Source organism: Equus asinus, chromosome 12 (assembly GCF_041296235.1).
Source record: "Equus asinus isolate D_3611 breed Donkey chromosome 12, EquAss-T2T_v2, whole genome shotgun sequence".
Lineage (NCBI taxonomy): Eukaryota > Metazoa > Chordata > Mammalia > Perissodactyla > Equidae > Equus > Equus asinus.
This window is the reverse complement of record NC_091801.1, coordinates 18610079-18630143: the sequence shown is the minus strand read 5'-3', so window position 1 is coordinate 18630143 and position 20065 is coordinate 18610079. Positions and strand designations below refer to the sequence as shown.

At 38.1% G+C, this 20065-nt stretch overlaps 1 protein-coding gene across 6 annotated transcripts in view; it reads right to left on the bottom strand.

Annotated features, from left to right (window-relative positions):
* Window positions 1–8326, bottom strand: part of MYBL1 (MYB proto-oncogene like 1) — a 34286-nt gene extending 25960 nt beyond the window's left edge. For 5 of the 6 annotated variants that reach the window (XM_014838511.3, XM_014838514.3, XM_070481142.1 and 2 more), the window contains exon 1: window positions 7831–8326. In XM_014838511.3, coding sequence (XP_014693997.1) covers window positions 7831–7850 — 20 coding nt within the window. In that variant the 5' untranslated portion in view covers window positions 7851–8326. Of the gene's footprint in view, window positions 1–2128; window positions 2278–7830 lie in introns of those variants that run through there. The other variant, XM_070481141.1, reaches the window with a different exon arrangement.
* Window positions 8327–20065: the final 11739 nt, after the last annotated feature.

Genomic DNA, 20065 nt, shown 5'->3' with positions numbered 1-20065 from the left:
ATGTAGAAATAACTTGAATGTACAAGAGCAAGGTATAGTAAACGACAAAGCACTATTGTGAGACACAGAAGACTTGAACAAACGGAAACCACAGATGTCCATCATTCTCCCTAAATTAATTCGTAAATTTAAGTTAAGTGAATAAAAATACCAATAGATTTTCAGAGAGAATTAGACAGGTTGATTCTACAGTTCACTTGGAGAAATAAACAAGCAATAATAGCTGGGAAAGTTCTACAAAAATAATAACAGGAGAATCCGCACTACCCAATATCAAAATATACTGCAGAGAAACAACGAACAAAACAGAACGGTACTGGCACGTGAGCAAACACACAGATCACTGGAACAGAGCATTCAGAAAAAAAGAAAACCCATAAGGGAATTTGGTAAATTCTAACAGTAACATATCAAATCAACGGGATAAAGATGGACTTTTCAATAAATGGTAAGACACTGCATAGCTATTTTGAAAAACAAAGCTCAAGTTCTACTTTAAAATAAAAAAAAAATCAGATGAAGCAAATATTTTACATTTCTTAAAATGAAACCATAATAGTACTATAAGAAACAGGGTAGAATTCTACTTTTTATATCTTTTACTAGAAGAGATCTAAATGTGACAAAAATCAAGAAACCATAAAAGAATAAACTAAGGTAATGACAGTGGCAACAGAAAGAAGCACATGAAACTGAGAGATATTAAAAAGGCAGAAACAAAAGGATTTTACAACTGATGGATATAAGAGACATGGGAGAACGAATCAAGGATGACTACAAAATTTCTAGCTTTGGGAGCATTAAGTAGAGCTATTCACTGAGACAAGGAACAGAAGAAGGAGAAACAGAACTTTGGGAGGGAGAAGGGAACAAAGAGAGTAAGCAGTTTTGGACTAGCTGATTTCAAGGCACTTGAGAAATATACAGGTGGATATACATAGAACAACACTGCCCAAAGAAATATAATGCAAGCCACACGTAATTTCCTAGTAGCCACATTAAAAAAAAAAATAGAAACACGTGAAATTAATTCTAACAATAAATATCATTTAACTCAATATTTCAAAAAGTTTATCATTTCAACACATAATCAACATAATCATGGAATATTTTACATTACTTTTTTTGTACTAAAGTCATTACAGTTAACAGTACATCACAATTCAGACTAGGCACATTTCAAGAGTTCAGCAGCCATATGTGGTTAGTGGCTCTCTTTTGGGCAAAGCAGATCTAGAAGACAAGTGGGTACACGATCTTTCTGCTCAGGTAAGAAGTGTGGGTGGACCCAGTTTTGACAATCACCAGCATAAAGAGAACAGTTAAAGTCATGAGAGCACAAAGGCCCAGGAAAGAGGGCAGGCCCTTATGATAAACTGAATTAGAGAATTTTGAGTAGCCCGAGGACTGAACAAAGTCATGAGCATCTGAAAATAACATAAGCTAATATTCATTTAAACTTTCTAAGTACAAGACATTGTGGCAGTCTATGAAATTTCTCTCTTAAAACTCCACAATAACCTGAGGGGACTAGTATTATTCCCATTTTACAGAATAGGAAACTTTGACTTAGAAAGGAACTTCTTGCCCACAGTTACACCAAATATAGCATGGTTGAACTCCAAAACCCACTACTTAACCACAGTACTACAACATACTGGAAAAACAGGGAAGAGGATAACGAGAAACTAGAAGATACCAAAGACAAACCTCAAGTACAATTTGAAATCAAAGCAAGCATTTAACCTGACCATAATATATTTAAGAACATGTGGGTAATTCCTAATATCTACATATGATTTCAATCTTACAACACTGAAAAATGAAGGCCTAGATTTAATATGTACTGTCTACAAACCCTTTGCAGGAACTTCTAATTTCCCTCAATTTGTCAATTCCATCGACCAAAATTCCTCATATCTGACCAAGCAAGACACCCAGATCCCCTATTCCCCCAACTATGATATTTATCTACTGTCTCTTTAGTTCAATGCACTTCACTATTTCAATGCTCTCCCCAAAAGCTAGTGTCTACTTGTAACAGTAATTTGCCAGTCCTACTTCCATATATGCTTGTTTCATTAAACTATGCAGAAAATAAAAACACAGATTTAATTAAAGAAAATACCTGTTATTTGCAGCCATCTTCAGCTATCAGAAAAATCACCTGATAGGCCACGATTAAATTGTTAAAATTGGAGAAGGTTCAGGATCCAATGACTTCACAAATTTCCAAGAAAACTACTAAATCAGATCAAACCACACTGAAGCTTTCTGTTCAATTTGTATGTACTCAGGGCATCCACCCTTCCTTCTTAATGCTTATCCCACTTGCCATCCTTCCCAACCAAGTAGTATGATCAGGAGTGCCAAGATCATGTCTAATATGTTCACCTCTCAGCACCAAACACAGTACCTGCCAAATATATATAAAATTAATGAATGATCTTCCTTACTTTTCCAAGTACTCTGTATTCCAAAACCACCTCACTCCCTTCCAACCCAATCAAAACTTTCACCTCCCTCAATACAGCTGACCACAAATAGATATGAAAAAGAAAACACTTTTTTTAACAGATGAAAATACCTCTAGGAGGAAGTGAAAGGCATTCCCATTTGTTAAAAGAGACTTTCAAAATCCAAATGCACCTCCAAGTGGTAGAATATAAGAAGCAGAACCTGCTGAAATAAACATAAAAAATATTCAGTACAGAAGGGGTTCTTTGGGGTGTCTATTAATATTGCCTAATCTTTCCCAGAACTGTCCCCAGAAACATTACCACTTCCTGCCACTCCAAACAGCCCTCAGACATGCTTTTCACAGGTTCCCCACTTTTCTTCTCTCCTCTCAGATCGCAACAGCTACCACAACAGCATATTTGAAACTGTTTTAAAAATTAGGTTATTTCTAGATCAAAACAATTTTTAACTTGGGGACTTGCCCATATAAATCTTGAGTATTCACAAAAAAATATACATCTAATCTGTACAAAATTCACCTTAAGGTTTTTACCAAAATATTTTAAGTTAAGGACATGAGTCCAAAAATGTTACTTTGGTCAAAAGACTAGTTTCCAAGAAGTAATTTTCCTGAAAACTTGTTCATTTTAACTCTAAAATTCCGCCTTCTTTTTTAACCACATACTTGATTTGTGAGAAATTTCTATTTCTACATGAGGTTTCATTCTCTGTTTTGCATCAGCAGGTCATGAGTTTCACATAGAGTTACAAAGCCCAGTCAATGTTCAGGAAGCTGGGTTTTTTGAGTGGGTGAGTATGAGAGAGGATTAAAGTAGAATTCTTAGAATCATCTCTCCACCACTGAGGCTTTCCTAGAGTCTATCTACCTAGCTAGTTCTTGGTTTTAACATTAAGCTATTTCTATATTATTTAAGTGATTGTTGAAAGGATGATATAACTTTTAAATAAGTGTGACAGAAAAAGATCAACATCATTAGCTACAAAAGAAAAATGCCTGAGAACACCTACAATTTGCCAAGAAAAAAGGGAAAAGATAAAACCCCACAAGAAAGCTCATCAATAGTCCACTCTCACCATTTAACAATGAAAAGGTCCCACCGCTTAATAACGGTTAGACACCATTAAAACAAATCTGCTCTATTTTTCTGCTCTTTATATCATCTTTTAGCATTACTCTACTGTAGCAATCAATGCTGGTAATATGCAATAATGAAATAAAATCAGCTCCTCCATGTAAATAAATAAACCATTTCTAGCCTGGGTGACTAATCTAGAAGACAGCAAAAATAGGCGAAATTATTTCTCCAGTCACAAAGCAAAAAAAGAAGAGGAATTTAGTCTCTGAATCTCCTTCCAGGACTTCGTTTCCAGAAACACTGCATCAGTTTTGTTTTTTAAATCAAAGGAAATATTTATTCTATAACTGTCTAATACATTACCTAAGTACTACATTCACATGGAAAGGGTTTTGTAGATTATGAATGAACAAAGTGATCAGGGTGATTATGAAACAGTAAAATGAAGCACACACACGCACACATACATACACACACACACACACACACACACAAATACTATGGCTCATTAGACAAGGAGAATGGTTAAGAGTAACTTTACACTGGGCTGTAAGCTAACGGATGTGACAGTCATAACTCTGCGAAAAAATATACAAACTATTCACACAACAATATTAAGATAAAACATTCGAGAGAAGTTCAGTTTTAAAGGACACCAATCATACAGCCTAAAAAGAGTAAAATGAAGTAGCCAAAGGAAGAATGAGAATTTTTTTAAATTTATTTTTATTTGAAAAGAAACTACTGGTGTGAAATTAGAGAAATATCAGTAGTTCTATAAAATTTCCTCTAATAAAAATCACTTTAACTCGATTATATTTTAAATCACAAACCACATCGTCTGAAATTTTTGTCATAACCAAAAAATACGTCTTTATTATACTTTAGGGTAATTGTGCATATTTTAAGTCCAATCGAATTCAAGGTATGAAAACATACCAGGTTGATTTAATAAAGTGAAATCAGGCCACCTAGTGGTTGATATGATGTACTGCATACGTGAATATTTTATTTCCTAATTGGGACTGCAAACTAGCATCATTACAGTACGACAAATTTCACTTCATGTGACCATTATTAATAGCAAAACTGAAATAACTACTGAAGGGAGTTCTACCTAGCTACCCATAAGCAAAAACAACGTGAAAACATTTCTATTTTATTCCATTAGTGTGTGTATATTTTTAACGAGAAATGATTACAAAAGAGTTCAAAATAGGATATATATTAAAGCTGGAAGTTACCTTACAGACCATAAAATCCAAACCCCTTATCTTAAAAGATGAAAAACTGGGATACACAGTTTACTTGCTATCCCAAAACAATATTGCCAGTTAATGACAAGCTGATTAAAAAAATCAGTTCCCATATTTCAGTACTCTTTCACCCATAACATCCATTTTGCTGGAAACAAAACAGTAAAAGTGCTTCCTACAGACAAACACACCTCACTGAAAAACATCTTCCAGTTCAAGAGCTGGCTTTTTATCTTCTCAGTTTAGTGTAGTTGCAGGCCGCAACTGTAAACACCTGAATCCACTACTACTTAAACAGACCTTCTAGCTTCTGCATGACATTTTTAAAAGTTTATTTTTAAGGGTAGAACTGGCTTTAAAAACTAAAATTAATGACAATACATTAAAAATCAAATACATGTTCATAATAAATATACAATTTTGGTATTGCCTGTAAATTATGTCATCAAAACCCCCAGTGGGATCTAAAACTATTTAAAGTCACAACACTAAATGAGCCCTTTCCTTTATGTAAATATAGGTCAGAGATACTACAGCTATCTTACAGATCGAAAGAGTCAACATCCTTCAGTTTCACACCTGAGGTAACAGTTTTTTACTCTTTTTTTTCAGACCATACAGAAAAAGTATATTACAGGATTTATGCCTATAGTCTCATGCAAAACTTTTACACAGCAAAGTACAGCTTGCTCAAATACTTAAATGGCTGTACAGTGGAGATCTTAAAGTGACCGAATTATTTCCTTTCTTTTTCAATTACAAATTAGGTTCATATTTATTATTAGGATATTTAGCCAAACGGCATGAATCCAGACTTTTCCCAAAGAACAGATTATTTCCCCTTCAAAACACTTCACATTCTATTATCTCCTAGGATAAGTGATATTTACAGAGACAAGAAATATAATTTAGAATACGAAACATTCAAGTATGAAGACCCTAAGTAATACACCATTCAGAGATGGTAATTTCTCATCCATCTTCTACTCCCATAGGGAGTGTAGCTTCACCCCACCACGTTTAATTACCCCAGACTTAGGACTCTTTAATCATTCTATAATACATGTTTCAATTAATTTATATGGCTGACAAGAAATAAAAGTCAACATTAAAATTAACATTTAGATCTCAAAGCTCATAGTATTGTCAATAAAAGAAAATGACTTATACAAGCAAATTAATCATTAAATCATTTCTTCTTTTTCAGTCTATTATTACAAAGCATACACAAATTATGAAATAGACAGAAAACCAATTGGAGAAGACAGGGTTCTGATATTCAAGCACCCATGTCTAACCGTAACTAAGTGCTGATGACAGCATTAGCCAAGAAACTATTTCAAATAAGATTAACACCAACACTGATAATTAGATAATGCCACACTGACTATAAACAAACTTCTGTTACTGAGGTGACATAATCACTTGTCACCTTGATTAAGGAAGTTATTTTATTTTTTAAATTTTGAATATTTAAAAATTCAAAACAAAAGGCCTAAACCAGTACCTCAGTAATTACAATTACAGGACCTTTTAATAGCTACCTTTTCTGAGGATTTAGAGGTTAATTTGGTCCACGTTCTAGAGCAATGATTCTCACCTGGGTGATTTTGCCTAAGAGACATTTGGTAACGTCTGGAGAGATTTTTGAGTGTCACAACTGGGGCAAGTAGAAAGCGTTACTGGCATCTAGTGGGTAGAGGCCACGGATGCTGCTAAACATCCTACAAAGCATAGGACAGACCCCAACTACCAAGAATTATCTGATCCAAAATATCAATAGTGCCAAGGGTGAAAATCCTGTTCGAGAGAGGGGGGTTTATGTGTGTATGTGTGTTTGTGTACATTTGTTCCACCTCAAGAGTTTGACCTATGTGTAGTTGCTACAAAATAATAAGCTAATGAGGACTTAATCATATTTTATGCTGATTTCCGCAAAAACATTTTACATACAGCAGGTGCCTAATAAATGAATAAAGCGAAAAATATGTGTAGTTATTACCAATTTTTAACAGAAATCTGCAATGAATGAATCCTGGTACTAAATTTCAATTTAGGAAATACATCTCTAGTTAAGACTTTGAGGCTGTGGATCCAGATAAAACCATTTGGAAATTCTGCCAAACATCTTTTCTGGTTTATTTAACAATATTGACGACTAAAAGACGCCTTCCTTTTTTGCCATCTAAGTGATTACTACCCACAATTTAGGAGTAGCAACTACAGTAATATATAGATCAAAATTAGATGCATAAATTCATCCTAGTAAGTTTTCCAATAAACAAATGGGCCCTACCACTGTGCAACACTTACGTACAGTCAGAGCCAAACATGGACACTCAAAATATTAAGTAAATCAAATACATTGTTTTATTTTAAGATCGAGCTACTGCTGGTAACAGTGTGACATCTTCCCAGTGGAAGACATTAAAAACATATACATAAAGTTGCGAACACGGGTAGGGTAATTACAGAAGACATCAAACACGTCCTCTCCCCTCAGCTATTCCTCAGAGGATTTTCCGTACTTTCCAAGGTAGCAAACACGGCAGAGGGGTCTCGGCCCAGATTTATGACCCAGTTCCTATTTTAACTGGTACAGTATTTCCGGAAAAAAAGAGTCCCTCTGAGCAGCATTTTCAAGTCGCCCGGGCTGGACCCCACCTCTTCCATCCGCGCGGCGTGTGCCCTGAAGGCGCACAGACTTACCTGGCAACAAACTCCCACCGGAAAGTTGCCGTGAAAGATTAAGAGTCTGGACGCGCGCTGTGGGGAGAGTGAGCTCCAAGGAGCGGCCTGGGCATCTGTCACCCACTTTCCGCGTCTTAAACACACTGGTCCCCAACTCTCCACACGTCACGGCTGCGCTCCGGCCAGCCGGGCCGAAGCGCCTGTGGAGCAGCGGGAAGGACAACCTCTGCCCCGGGAGGGGAGGGCCCGGTGGGGAAGCAGCGGGAAAGGAAAGAGAATCCGAGCCGAGACTGCCGACACGCCTGGGCGAAAGGGATGTCACCCACCTGCGCGACCTCTTCGCCATCCTTCAAGTACCGCATAGGCGCGGGCTGGGCGGGGACGCAGTTCAGCCTCCTCCAGCCTCAGGCGAACGCTCCTTCTCCCTGACCCTCCCGCCGCTGGCCTCGCTCCCTCTCCGAGGCGACCGAGTACGGAACGCAAGTCCCCGGCAGGGCAGGACGGAGGGACGGAGGGACGGAGGGGCAGACCGCGACCCGCCCCCGGCCCGCAGCGCTGCTCCTAGCCCCGGCCCGGCCCGGTCAGGAATGCCCCCAACATGTCAGCAGGCGCGCTCCCGCCCTCCGTCGACCCCTCCCGACGCCTCTCAGCCTCCTCGCTGCCCTCTCAGCGCGGCTCCGCCGCAGGCGCCGACCCCCGCCGTCTCCCCGCAGCGAGCAGCTCTGCAGGGCTCGCAGCCTCCTGCAGGGTTTTGTCCGCACCGCCGAATCTCGCGCCCAGCCTCCCTCAAGAGCCGCCGTTTGAATCTGCGCACGCGGCCCCGAACCTCATTGGCTGTGGGGGCCGCACGCGGGGGCACAGGGGCGGGGCGGGGAGAGCGCGCGCGACTGAGGGCGGGGCTGGGGAGCTGGAAGCCGGGACTGGAACTCGCGGGAGTCCGGGAAGGAGCTGGGAGCCAGGGGGCGGGGCCGCAGGCGGGGCTCGCGGGCCTGCCTGCGACAGAACCCGGAGCGCGCCGAGCGCCGCACCGCGAGGGGGCGGGGGCGCCCGGGGCCGCGCGGGGCCTGCTGGGAAAGCGAGTTCCAGTGCTGCCTGAGAGGCGGGTCCGGAAGCGGCTGCGGGATCTGAAACTTCACGGGGTGACTGGACGGTGTCCCTGGGGATTGGGCGGTCCAGCTGGGGCAAGTCCCCCCAGTCTTCTCTCGGCCAAAGCTTGTTCCTCGGGTATATCCCGCCCCACTAGTTAGGAGACGCAGTCTTCGGACTTGAGACAAATCTAACCATAAAATTTGCGCGGCCGTTACTATTTAAGCAAAAATCTGAGCTATTTTTGACCAGACATAACTACTGGAGTAGCGACGATTCTGTGGCAGGAAACTGAATATCAAGAATGAGCAGGAGGAGTGTGACAGGTGAAAAAATTTTTATCTGGAGACATGCTTGGAACGGAAAAGGGAAATAATCCAAGTCTGCGGCTGGTCTTCGAAGTGCTTAATCTCCTATCCCGTTCTACGGGAAATAACTGATGTGCGCGGTGAAGGAGCCCTGAGCCAGAACAATGCAGGAGAACAGGAGCTGACTGGGAATTTCGCCCAGATAAATGAGGACGGTAGTCAACAGAAGAAGGTGACCTTCCTTCGCAGGAGAGTCGGGAGGAGGGGGGAACTGCACCGGAGCAGCTTCCAGCGGTTGCAACTACTCTAGAGGGTTCAAGTCTAAAAACTAAACTGCTCAGTTCAAGTAGCATTAAAGCAGATTAACTACCGTAACGATTAGAAATGGTGAAGGACCCAGATTTGCAAGGTACCATGGTCTGCTGCATAGGGCATTAAACCACATGTTAATGTTATAACAGCCTTACATTTTGCTATTTTGAAATTTTACGCATCAATTTTTGCAAATCAGGTGCAGGTGCAAATGTGAATAAAGAGGAGCTTGCAAGCACTACTCTCAAAACTTTAAAACACCTGCCTTTTTATAGTTCCTTTTTTCTCAAGGTATGGGTTCTGGGAAGGTAAAACATCTTTTCAATCATTTCTTACTGTGTTGCTGCTTCACTTTTCTTTTTTAAAACCTAATTTAGAAAGCAATGCCATTTGAAGACACTGTTTTCTTATTTACTCCTGGGTCATACATTACTCTGCTTATTTATATCCTAACAGGAAGCAGAGTTTCTGCTATATTTTAGGCTATAGTCAGTTTTATACACAATACCTTTTTTTGAGCTTGACTGCAAGTATTTTAGATATTGACAGCAAACTCAGTCCCCCTCATTTTAGAGATAGAGAAAATTCCTCAGAAAGATAATATTGTAAGTTGATTTAAATCAGTTATAAAAAGACAGTGTGGAATTAAAGTGGCTCACAGTCATTTGAATACACATACTCAAATATATGATAACCTGAGAGTTGGAGGTTTTTTTAGCGAAACATATTTAATAAAGAATTTTTATTGAGTGTATAAAGAACTCTCAAAACTCAATAATGAGAAAAAAAGAAGCAGTAAAAAAGTGGGCAAAAGATTAGAACAGACGCTTCACCAAAAAAAAGGTATACAAATGACAGATAAGCCACATGAAAAGATGCTTCACATCATTAATCCTTAGAGAAATGCAAATTAAAACCACAATGAGATACTACTACACAGCTATCAGAACGAGGGGGAAAAACGACTGACTGCACAGTGTTGGTGTAGATGAAGATGTTGAGCAAATACAACTTTCACACATTGCTAGTAAGAGTGCAAATGGAATAGCCACCTTGGAAAGCAAATGTTTCTAGTGGCTTTATTTGTAACCACTAAAAATTGAAAACACTTAAAGGGACATTCTTCTCATTGTCACACATTTACTCCTCAACTGAGAGTTGGTTTTGAACAGTGCTCATGCTTCTCAAGTTTTTCCACTGAAGTAAACGGACTGAATACCAAGGGGAAGAGGGGTTCAGGACAAGTGTTGGAAATTTCTTTGAAAAGTATTTATCTTTAAAAGTTCATGTGAAGTTTTCTTTCTACTCCATGACAAATGTATTCAGTTTTTAATTATAAAAATGGTAAAAAATTATGTACTAATATACTTTCTTACTCTAGATCTTTAGATAAATTGCTTCATCAGTGTTAAATGAGTAGGAAGGTGCACAGTGCTCATCTTTCACATGGCTGCCTCTACTTCTTCTTATCCTCCCACAAAGGCCAAGTACTCCCAAGGTTTGCTTATGTTAGTTTGAAAAGCTCATGCTGGTTTAATATAGTATCTAAGAGACCATACATTTTTTAATTAATTTTTTTTGATGAGGAAGATTGGCCCTGAGCCAACATCTGTTGCCAATCTTCCTCTTTTTGCTTGAGGAAGATTGGCCCTGATCTAACATGTATGCCCATGTTCCTCTATTTTATATGTGAGACACCACCACAGCATGGCTTGATGAGCATTCTGTAGGTCTGTGTCCGGGATACGAACGCCACTGAAGTGGAGCTTGCGAACTTCACCACTATGCCACCAGGGCAGCCCCCTAAGAGACTATATACTTTTAATAGAGCTGTATCAGCCATTCCCATGGTAGATTTTTGTCTGTTCTATTTATTGCTATATCCCCAGTCCCTAGAATAGAAACTCAATAAATACAATAACTGTAGAATGGATGAAAAAAGGCAAATAACAAACAAGTACATGAATAAATATTCATGCACACAGACACAAAACGTACAAATTAAAATAGATTTGAAATACCATTTTATGACTACTATGAATAATTCCTTGATATTAGTATTGAAACCAGGGTAATCCTTTTGGAAAGCAATACTAATCAAAAGCCATAAATATGTGCATAGCCTTTGATAGACATTTATCTTAAGGATATAACTCAATACCAGCAAAAAAATGTACTTCAATGCTTACAGTAGTGTATTCCATCAGAACCCTAATTTGGAGGCATTCACATTTTGAGACTAATTTAAATAGATCATCATCAGGAAAGAACAATTACGCAGCCAGTAAAAATAGTGTAATATTGGGAGCAGCCTGGTGGCGCAGCAGTTAAGTTCCTGCGCTCTGTTTCGGATCCTGGTGCAGACCTACACACCACTTATCAAGCTTTGCTGTGGTAGGCATCCCACATGTAAAATAGAGGAAGTTGGGCACAGAGGTTAGCTCAGGGCCAATCTTTCTCAGCAAAAGGAGGAGGATTGGCAGCAGATGTTAGCTCAGCGCTAATCTTCCTCAAAACAAAACAAAACAAACAAGTATAATATTAATGCAATGCCATTAAATGGCTGTTACACAACTAGGCCCTTCTAGGTGCTTCACATGCATTCATCTTAAGTAATGTTCACAACTTCTATAATTGTAATGACCCTGTGAGGTAGATACTATTATTTTCAGGCACTTTATAAATAAAGAAAATTGGGCAGCAAAAGGATAGCTTGTCCAAGGGCATACAGTGGAAAAATCAAGAATAGAATTAGAAGCCAAGCTCCCAATCACTGTACCGCCTTAATATCTATGGGCATTCACCTACAAGTATGGTGTCGATGTAGTGTAGACATAGTATGGTGTAGTGCAAAGAGCTGGTAGCAGAACTGTATGATTAGTATGATGTCACTTATGTAAACAAAAACTCAAGGTGTATTTGTTTCTAGGTATGTGTCTAATGTTCTAGAAAATGGTATAAAGAATACACACCAAACTGTTTTAACAGTGTTTTACTTTGGAGAAAGAAATGAAATGGGAGCAGAGTAGGCTTAACTTTTTACCCTATGTACTTTTGTATCATTTGACTTTTTTTAAGTATAAATTCGTATGTTTATTTTATTTTTTAATTAAAAAAAAAGTTGATGCTAAACGCCAAAAATTGCTGAAAATCCTAGAAGGAAATTGCACAAGTATGGTATATAAAACTTGTCCCAATATTGATAATGCTAAGTAAATATGCTTTGGCAGAAAGGATGAAACCATATATTATGTATTCAATCTGAAAACAAAAATCAGGTTTAGAACTATAAATTGGATACATAAACATCTGCTCCAACCTCTCTCTCCCCACCACCAATGTATTTTGCTAATCTCTACTTTACATTTAGGGTGCTATTTTAAATTTGATGGGAATTATAAATTGAAATCATACTAACATAAGCAACTGTAGAATTCTCACTTTGGCTTTTAAAGGGAAAAATAAGAGTGGTTGACTTGCAAGAAAAAAACCGTAAGAGAAAAAGATGTTTTAAAATGTCCCTATTTCAACTCACTGTTCCTTGCTCTACCCTTTTGTGGCAGATAGAATAATGGCCCCTTAAAGATGTCCACGTGCTAACCCCCAGAACCTGTGAGTATTTTACCTTAATGGCAAAAGGGACTTTGTGGACGTGATTAAATTAAAGATCTTGACTTGGGGAGATTAGTTTGGAGTATTCAATGGACCCAATGTAATCACAAGTGCCCTTAAGAGTGAAAGAGGGAAGCAGGAGCGTTTGAAGATATTATGCTCTTAGCTTTGAAAATGCAGGAAGGCGTCACGAGCCAAGGAATGCAGGCAGCCTCTAGGAGCTCCTCTAGAGCCCCCAGAAGGGAACACAACCCTGCTAACACCTTGATTTTAGCCCAGGGAGATCTTTTGTGCACTTTTTGACCCCCAAAACCTTAGGGTATTAAGTTTATATTGTTTTAAGCCACTAACTTTGTGATAATTTACAGCAGCAATAGGAAACTAATAATACCTACTCTGAAATTTTCATTTATGGCCTATAACAATAAAAGTAGAACTTTCTCTTCAAAAAGTGATCTTTCACAGTGTTCAAAATTTAGCCTTTATTTACAGCAAATGAGCCTACTAATTGAGTGTTCAAAATGAAGGATAGGAACTTCAAGTTAAGAGAGAGGGTACTCAGGGTATTAAAAAGAGAAATAATATACCAGCATACCACAAAGTCCTTAAAGCAGGATTCTCACTCATCAGTGGGAAACATGACATCTGCCAAGATATGAATGTGTGTGCTTCTCTTAAATTCTAACCTTTCTACCTCTACTCTCAATTTTATCACCTTCCACTTTGTCAGAGATAATAATCTATCTTGTCTTTTTTTTTCAGCTCCCCTTCTCTTCTGGCCTAGCACCTCCAGGCATTCCCAGAGGGAACAGTGGGGAATCTGAGGTTATTGAACGTCATCACTGTCATTTAGAGTGCCAGTTCTAGGAACATAAGACTGTTGCAATGTTTGAGATAGTCTTGCACAAGGAAGAATTATCCTAAGTTCCATTCAACATTCAACCAGACAGTAATGTAAATGAAAACCTGATTATAATTATTATGCCTAGAACCAACTCCCTTTTACACATAAACACAGTGCACAAGTGTTGGGGTTTTTGCACTGTTTTAAAATACATTGACTATTTCCAGAAATGCAACTACTATGTAAACGAGGGGAAGACTGTATTTTATTTTGTTCAGATTTAACCAAGAGTTGTTGCTCCATTTTAGAAAATCACATCCCTGAAGATAACACAGTTCAAGGTTTTAAGACACTAATACAGCCCACTGATATCTGTCTGTATTTATAGCTATTGAGTTCATAAGTGACTCTACAGATATATCAGCTGAATTAGTAGTGCCTGAAAGGGATTTTATTATGATTCTCTTCTGTTTCTCCTCCATATTATAGGTAAAGCATTAAATTAATTTTTGAAAAATTGTATATAAGTTATCTTGAATTTCATTTTAGTAGGATATGGAGAATACAATATAATGTTATAAAAAGGGGATATTGACTCCAGTAGGGTTGAAAATATTGATCTAAATATATTCATCCATTCTTCCCATGACCCTGTATTAGCTGTCTTCCCTTCTTCCCTTTGAGTCAAACTTCGTCAAAGATGTCTTGACTTTACTACCCAATCAGTCTTCAGTCCTCTCACAATCTAACCTTTACCACCACCATGCCATTGAAATTGTGTTGCAAAAGTCACGAAACCCTGTTAAATCCCATGGACACTTGAAGATAGAAATCAATATTCATTTTACCCGAACTTTCTACAGCATTTGACTTCATTACTCCCTTTTATTTGAAACTTTCATCCCTTGTTTTCTGTGATATCACCTCCATGATTTCTTTCAAGCCTCTGTTCTTCTGCCTGCTCCTTAAAAGATGGCATTCCCTAATTTAAACTAAAAAAAACCTTAAAAACTACATTTTTAGTTCTCTTCTCACTCTAAATTCTCTTCCTAAGCAATCTCATCCACTCCTATGACTTCAGTCATATCCTATGATTCACAGATCTTTACTTTGAATCCCAAACCCTCCCCTGAATTCCATCTCTCTCCATCTGGAAGCACTAAACACCCAAAATACGACATGTCCCATAGTGGAATTCACTTCTTACCTACCAATATGTAATTACTCGTGTGTCCTATTCCAAATTAGTAGCACCAGTAGCCAGCCTCTGATGTCAGAACCTGAGAGCCTGGATTGACCTTTTTACTCTCCATTATCCTCTCCTCTCCATCCCCACTGCCAGTGGATCATTTCAAGCTCTCATCCCTCACCCAGTTGCAGCCAGTCTTTTAACTGATCTCCTGTCCTCTAGTCTGGTCCAATCCAATATGTCCTCCACTTGGCCACCTGGGGGATCTTTAAAAACATAAATCTGTTTAAATTACAATATCTGCCTTGGAAAAGCTCCAATTTCTAGTTGGTGTCTCAGAACAAAAGCCTTTCTCATTTTGACATTTGGGACCACTTTAGCCGTTTATTAGCCTAGTCAAACTATAGACTACATTTAAATTATGCCTCAGAACATATTTTGAATACCATAAAACTTGATGATGTAAAAATAGTATAGCTAATAAAAGGAAGTAGAATGGGAAGATAAGTGATATTAGAAAGTGTAGAAATACTAATTTCCTCATTTTACAAACTGGCAAGTTAAGAGATAATGTCTAAAATTGATGGCTCAATAGAGACTTAAGTATATTATATGAAAATATAAATATAACCTAAAAAGGGCAAGGGAACTCATCTTTCTTAATGGAGGAATCACATACTGTCTAAAGTTGATAAATCGAGAGATTAAACCTGTAAGCATCTCCATTTAAGTTATGGAGGTAACCACCAAAAGAGAAATGGTTCATTTAGCAATTGAGATGAGGGAGCTGGGTGTCTTTCTATAGTTTTGAAATTCTTTTTTTAACTATGTACGTGCATTGCTTTGAGAATAACTTAAAAAGGAAAACAAGGCCTATTTCAATGAAAACTTTTGCAGATTACTTCTTTTTCAGATATTGATTTAATTTTTCTAATCACTTCCCTGTACCAAAAATAAATTTAACAACATTGTGAAGTTTACACCAAAGAAAAAGCCAAATCACTTGCCATAAGAAAGATCACAAAATGATAATCTTAACTTGAAAAGCAATATTGTAAGCACAACTTAAGATATACATTGTACTGCTGTTTAATGGAAACAGACAAGGTGACAGATACTGGGCAGGGCCATGAGACGCTAGAGGAAAAAATGGAACTAATCTTGCTATAATCCTGGTAATATTGAAAGAAATCAGAATGAGAGTTTCTAGGTCCTAATTTGATTCTCACTTCAGTGTTTTGCTTACATTTTTGTTACACATCTATGCATCTAAGTTTCACTGGTCATATTCAGTAGCAGAGACACCTTTTAGTTTCAAAGGATAAGCTCATGTTTCTGAAGTTGGTTTTATATACACTGAATTTATTATTTCATTCTGTTAGTTTTCCCTTCCTTAGCAACCTACTTGTGTAAGCTTTCTCAAACTTTTTCACCTTATTCATTCAACTGGATCATCACCCTCTTACAGGAAGGATTTAGAGTCTAAAGTTTGGCAAACATAAGCATCCCACTTGATTTTGCTTGATGGACTGGCCTAGCAAATAAAACATTTTTGGAGGTGCTGAATCTTGCCAATTTGATTTCTTTTTTCTTCTCTTTCTCTCCAAATCCACCCAGTACATAGTTGTATATTTTTAGTTGTGGGTTCTTCTAGTTGTGACATGTGGGACACTGCCTCAACATGGCCTAACAAGCAGTGCCATGTCTGCGCCCAGGATCCGAACCGGTGAACCCCAGGCTGCTGAAGTGCAGGGCACAAACTTAACCACTCAGCCATGGGGCCGGCCCTGCCAATTTGATTTTTTAAACATCCTGGTAATTCTTTAGGTCTCAGCTAATCACCTCTTGGGAAGCCTTCTGTAAGCACTACCAGGTCAGGTTAGTTCCTCCTGTAGTGTAATCCCACACCACCTAATATTCCCCTTACATTTGCACTTGCTTATTTAAATGTCTCTCTCCTTCACTAAAAGTATAAGCATAACAAAGGCAGGAGGTATGTCTTTCTTGCCATTTTATTATTCCTTATACTTAGCAAAGTACCTGGCACATGACAGATTCCATGGAAATGTTTTCTAGGTGAGATGCATGTAGCCCATGAACTTTGAGAAATATAGCATTTGGGGAACATTCCCACCAAAACAACAGACCCACTTAGTAAATGAAAATAATTATTTTAGGTTCTTGAAATAAGATGATTGGACTTTTACCTAACCAATGATTCTCAAATTTACCCAGATCAATCATCAAATAAATTCTGAAACCCTTCCTTAAAGCACCTCCACATTTGGAGGAAGCAAGAAAACAAACCCAAGGAAGGAACAACTTAGGGTAGAGGATTGGAGTTCAGGAAGGGAACTTGTAGGAAGTGAAATTAAAGCCAGGTACTATATATTGAAATCAGTTCAAACCAGGTTGGTGTACCTGAAAACAAGCTAGACGTAACAATCATATTTGTAAAGACTTAGGTGACTACCAAATTTTACTCTTTTTTGCTAAATTACGAATTTAGCACTGAGGTTAAGAGCACAGGCTCTGGAGTCATAAAAATCTAGGTTTAAGCCCCAGCCCTGCCACCTGTTAACTCCAGGACCTTGGGTAAACCACCTCACCTACGTGAGCCTGTTTCCTGAAAGGTGGAGACAATGACAATACTTAACCACGAAGAGTTGTTTTGAGAGTTAAAGTAATTATTGCATGTTATGTTTCGCTATTGCCGGGTTATAGTAAATGGTAGGTATTATGAATGTGTTTATTGCTTGCCTCCATCATCAGGATGTAAGCTCTAAAAGCCACATGGAATTTGTCTCATTTAGAACTGTTTTTCTGGTTCCTAGCAGAGAAGCTTGGCATTTGATCAGTGCTTAATAAACAGTTTTAAATGAATGAATGATTCAAGTATATTGATTCCATAAATCAAATATAAAAATGTCATTATTTTACAGGTAGACCTTATACTATACATGTTTCTTTGTATATATGGAACTGACAAACTGGAATAATCCCCCCAGATTTTCACACAATTTATCTGTTTTTAGATAAAAAGAATTATGTGGTATGGGGCCAGCCCTGGTGGCCTAATGGTTAAGTTCAGTGCACTCCACCTCAGCGGCCTGGGTTCGGTTCCCAAGCACAGACCTACACTGTTCTGTTAGTGGCCATGCTGTGCTGGTGGCCCACATACTAAAAAATAGAGGAAGATTGGCACAGATGTTAGCTCAAGGGTGAACCTTTCTCAACAAAACAAAAAAGAATTATGTAGTATGACTAACGGACCAAAGACAGATTTAGTTCCAACAAGGAAAGAGTACAAGTTTGAAGAGCCCATGAGTTTTTTTCACCTCAGTATACCATATATGGTTTAGAAAATCAATTAAAGACTTACTTCAGTTTTTCTATATACATGTTTAATGATTAGAAACAATCAACTATGCAGTCAGAATTGCAGTTACTGGGGTCTGAAAAGCCAGTCAATAAAAATAAAATCCATGCTGAACTGTCATACGTAGGATGTTTATCTATTTTATTTACTGAAGAGTGTTCAAGAGCTCCAAACTATATGGTATGTGACCAGTGGCATGTATGTACAAGACCTCAAGTCCGAGTTTGGGACAAGTGTACCCAAAGCATAAAGCAAAGCTAATTATCTTGAGTTTACTTGGGCTCACGCCCATGTCACCCGTCCCATCAGCACTGTGCTGTCAGCAGGTGAGACCATGATGACATGGTCAGCAGAACCAGAGGGGAACAACCATAGAACCACAAGGTTATAGCAGAAATGGAGACCTTGAAAGGCTCCATGACTTGCCTTAGGTCACAGAACAGTTCGTCACAGAGCACAGGCTGTGATGTGAACATGACAGATGTTCAGTGTTGCATGTGGTCATAAAGTTCTTGCATGAAAATTTGAGCATACAACCATTCAGTTTTTAGCCCATTAACTATATACCACAATACAAGTTTTAACGTAATGAAACAAATTATTTAAATAATGGGTGCCCTATATATGAGAATTTATGCCATTTAAGTGGCAACTGAACTACTGAATAGCTTCAATTTATAAATAACAGCAAAAATTTGAGAGCTTACTATATGTCAGGCACTGTTCTAATGTACTAAGTCATTTAATCCTCACAACCACCCTGGAGTAGATGTCTTTATCAGTCTCCCAGAGAGGAAACTGAAGCACAGAGAGGTCACACGGTAGGCAGTGTGCCAAGACTCAGATCTAGGAAGTCTGGAGTCTGAGGCTATGCTCTAACTACTCAGTGAAACAGTCTACTCTAACAAAATGGATATTAAGCATACATACGAGAAAGTAAATGTCATGTTGATTGCTAAGCTATATAAATGTAATTTAGTACTATTTTCTGTATTTTCCTTTATTTCCTCATTATCTGTAACCAGTGTTTTTTAAAAACCAGCACAAAACCAAGTTCTCTCTTTATTAGAAAGTCTTTAAATATTCAGTAAGCATTAAATGACCTAACAAGGTAATATGTCTAAAGAAATTTTGCTTACTTTCTTTTAATTAGGTCGCTTTCATTTGCATTGAAATCTGCATTAAACGGAGAAATTACTGCCCCCATAAGATATCCTACTTACAGAAGTTAAAAAAAAAACTTTATTACCCTAAGAATTCCTTTATAAAACTGAACTATATTTTCACGCATTATAATATTAAGGGATAATTTCGGGAAACTAAAGAATGAAAAATTATTTTAAAAAGCTAACGTGTAGAAGAGGAGGGGAAAATCAGTATGTTAACTTAGTTTTATTACTGATATAAAAGAGAACTTCAAATACTGTACAGTGAGGTTTGCTGTAGAACACTAAATAGTTATAATATGCTATTACCAATTATTTATTACTCAAATGTAATGTATACAGCAATCACAAAGTCAGAAAATAATGGGTAACAGCCAGTGCCTTAGGGATGATATAACATCTATACTATTTTATTGAGCACTTAAAGCACTTGCCACTTAATTTCCTCTAAATATTTACACTATTACCACTTATTTTTACATATTCTAAATAGCATTTCCCTCCAAAAAGTAGACTCTCCGGCACTAATTCTTAAAGTTAAATAAACTTGAAAATATTGACAACCTTTTCAGTCTTTTCCTCTACCTCAGGCATTAAAGGCTCAGGAAGGGACCTGTGCATGCTAAAGAAACGCATGCAATACCTTGAATTTTAAATACTAAGTA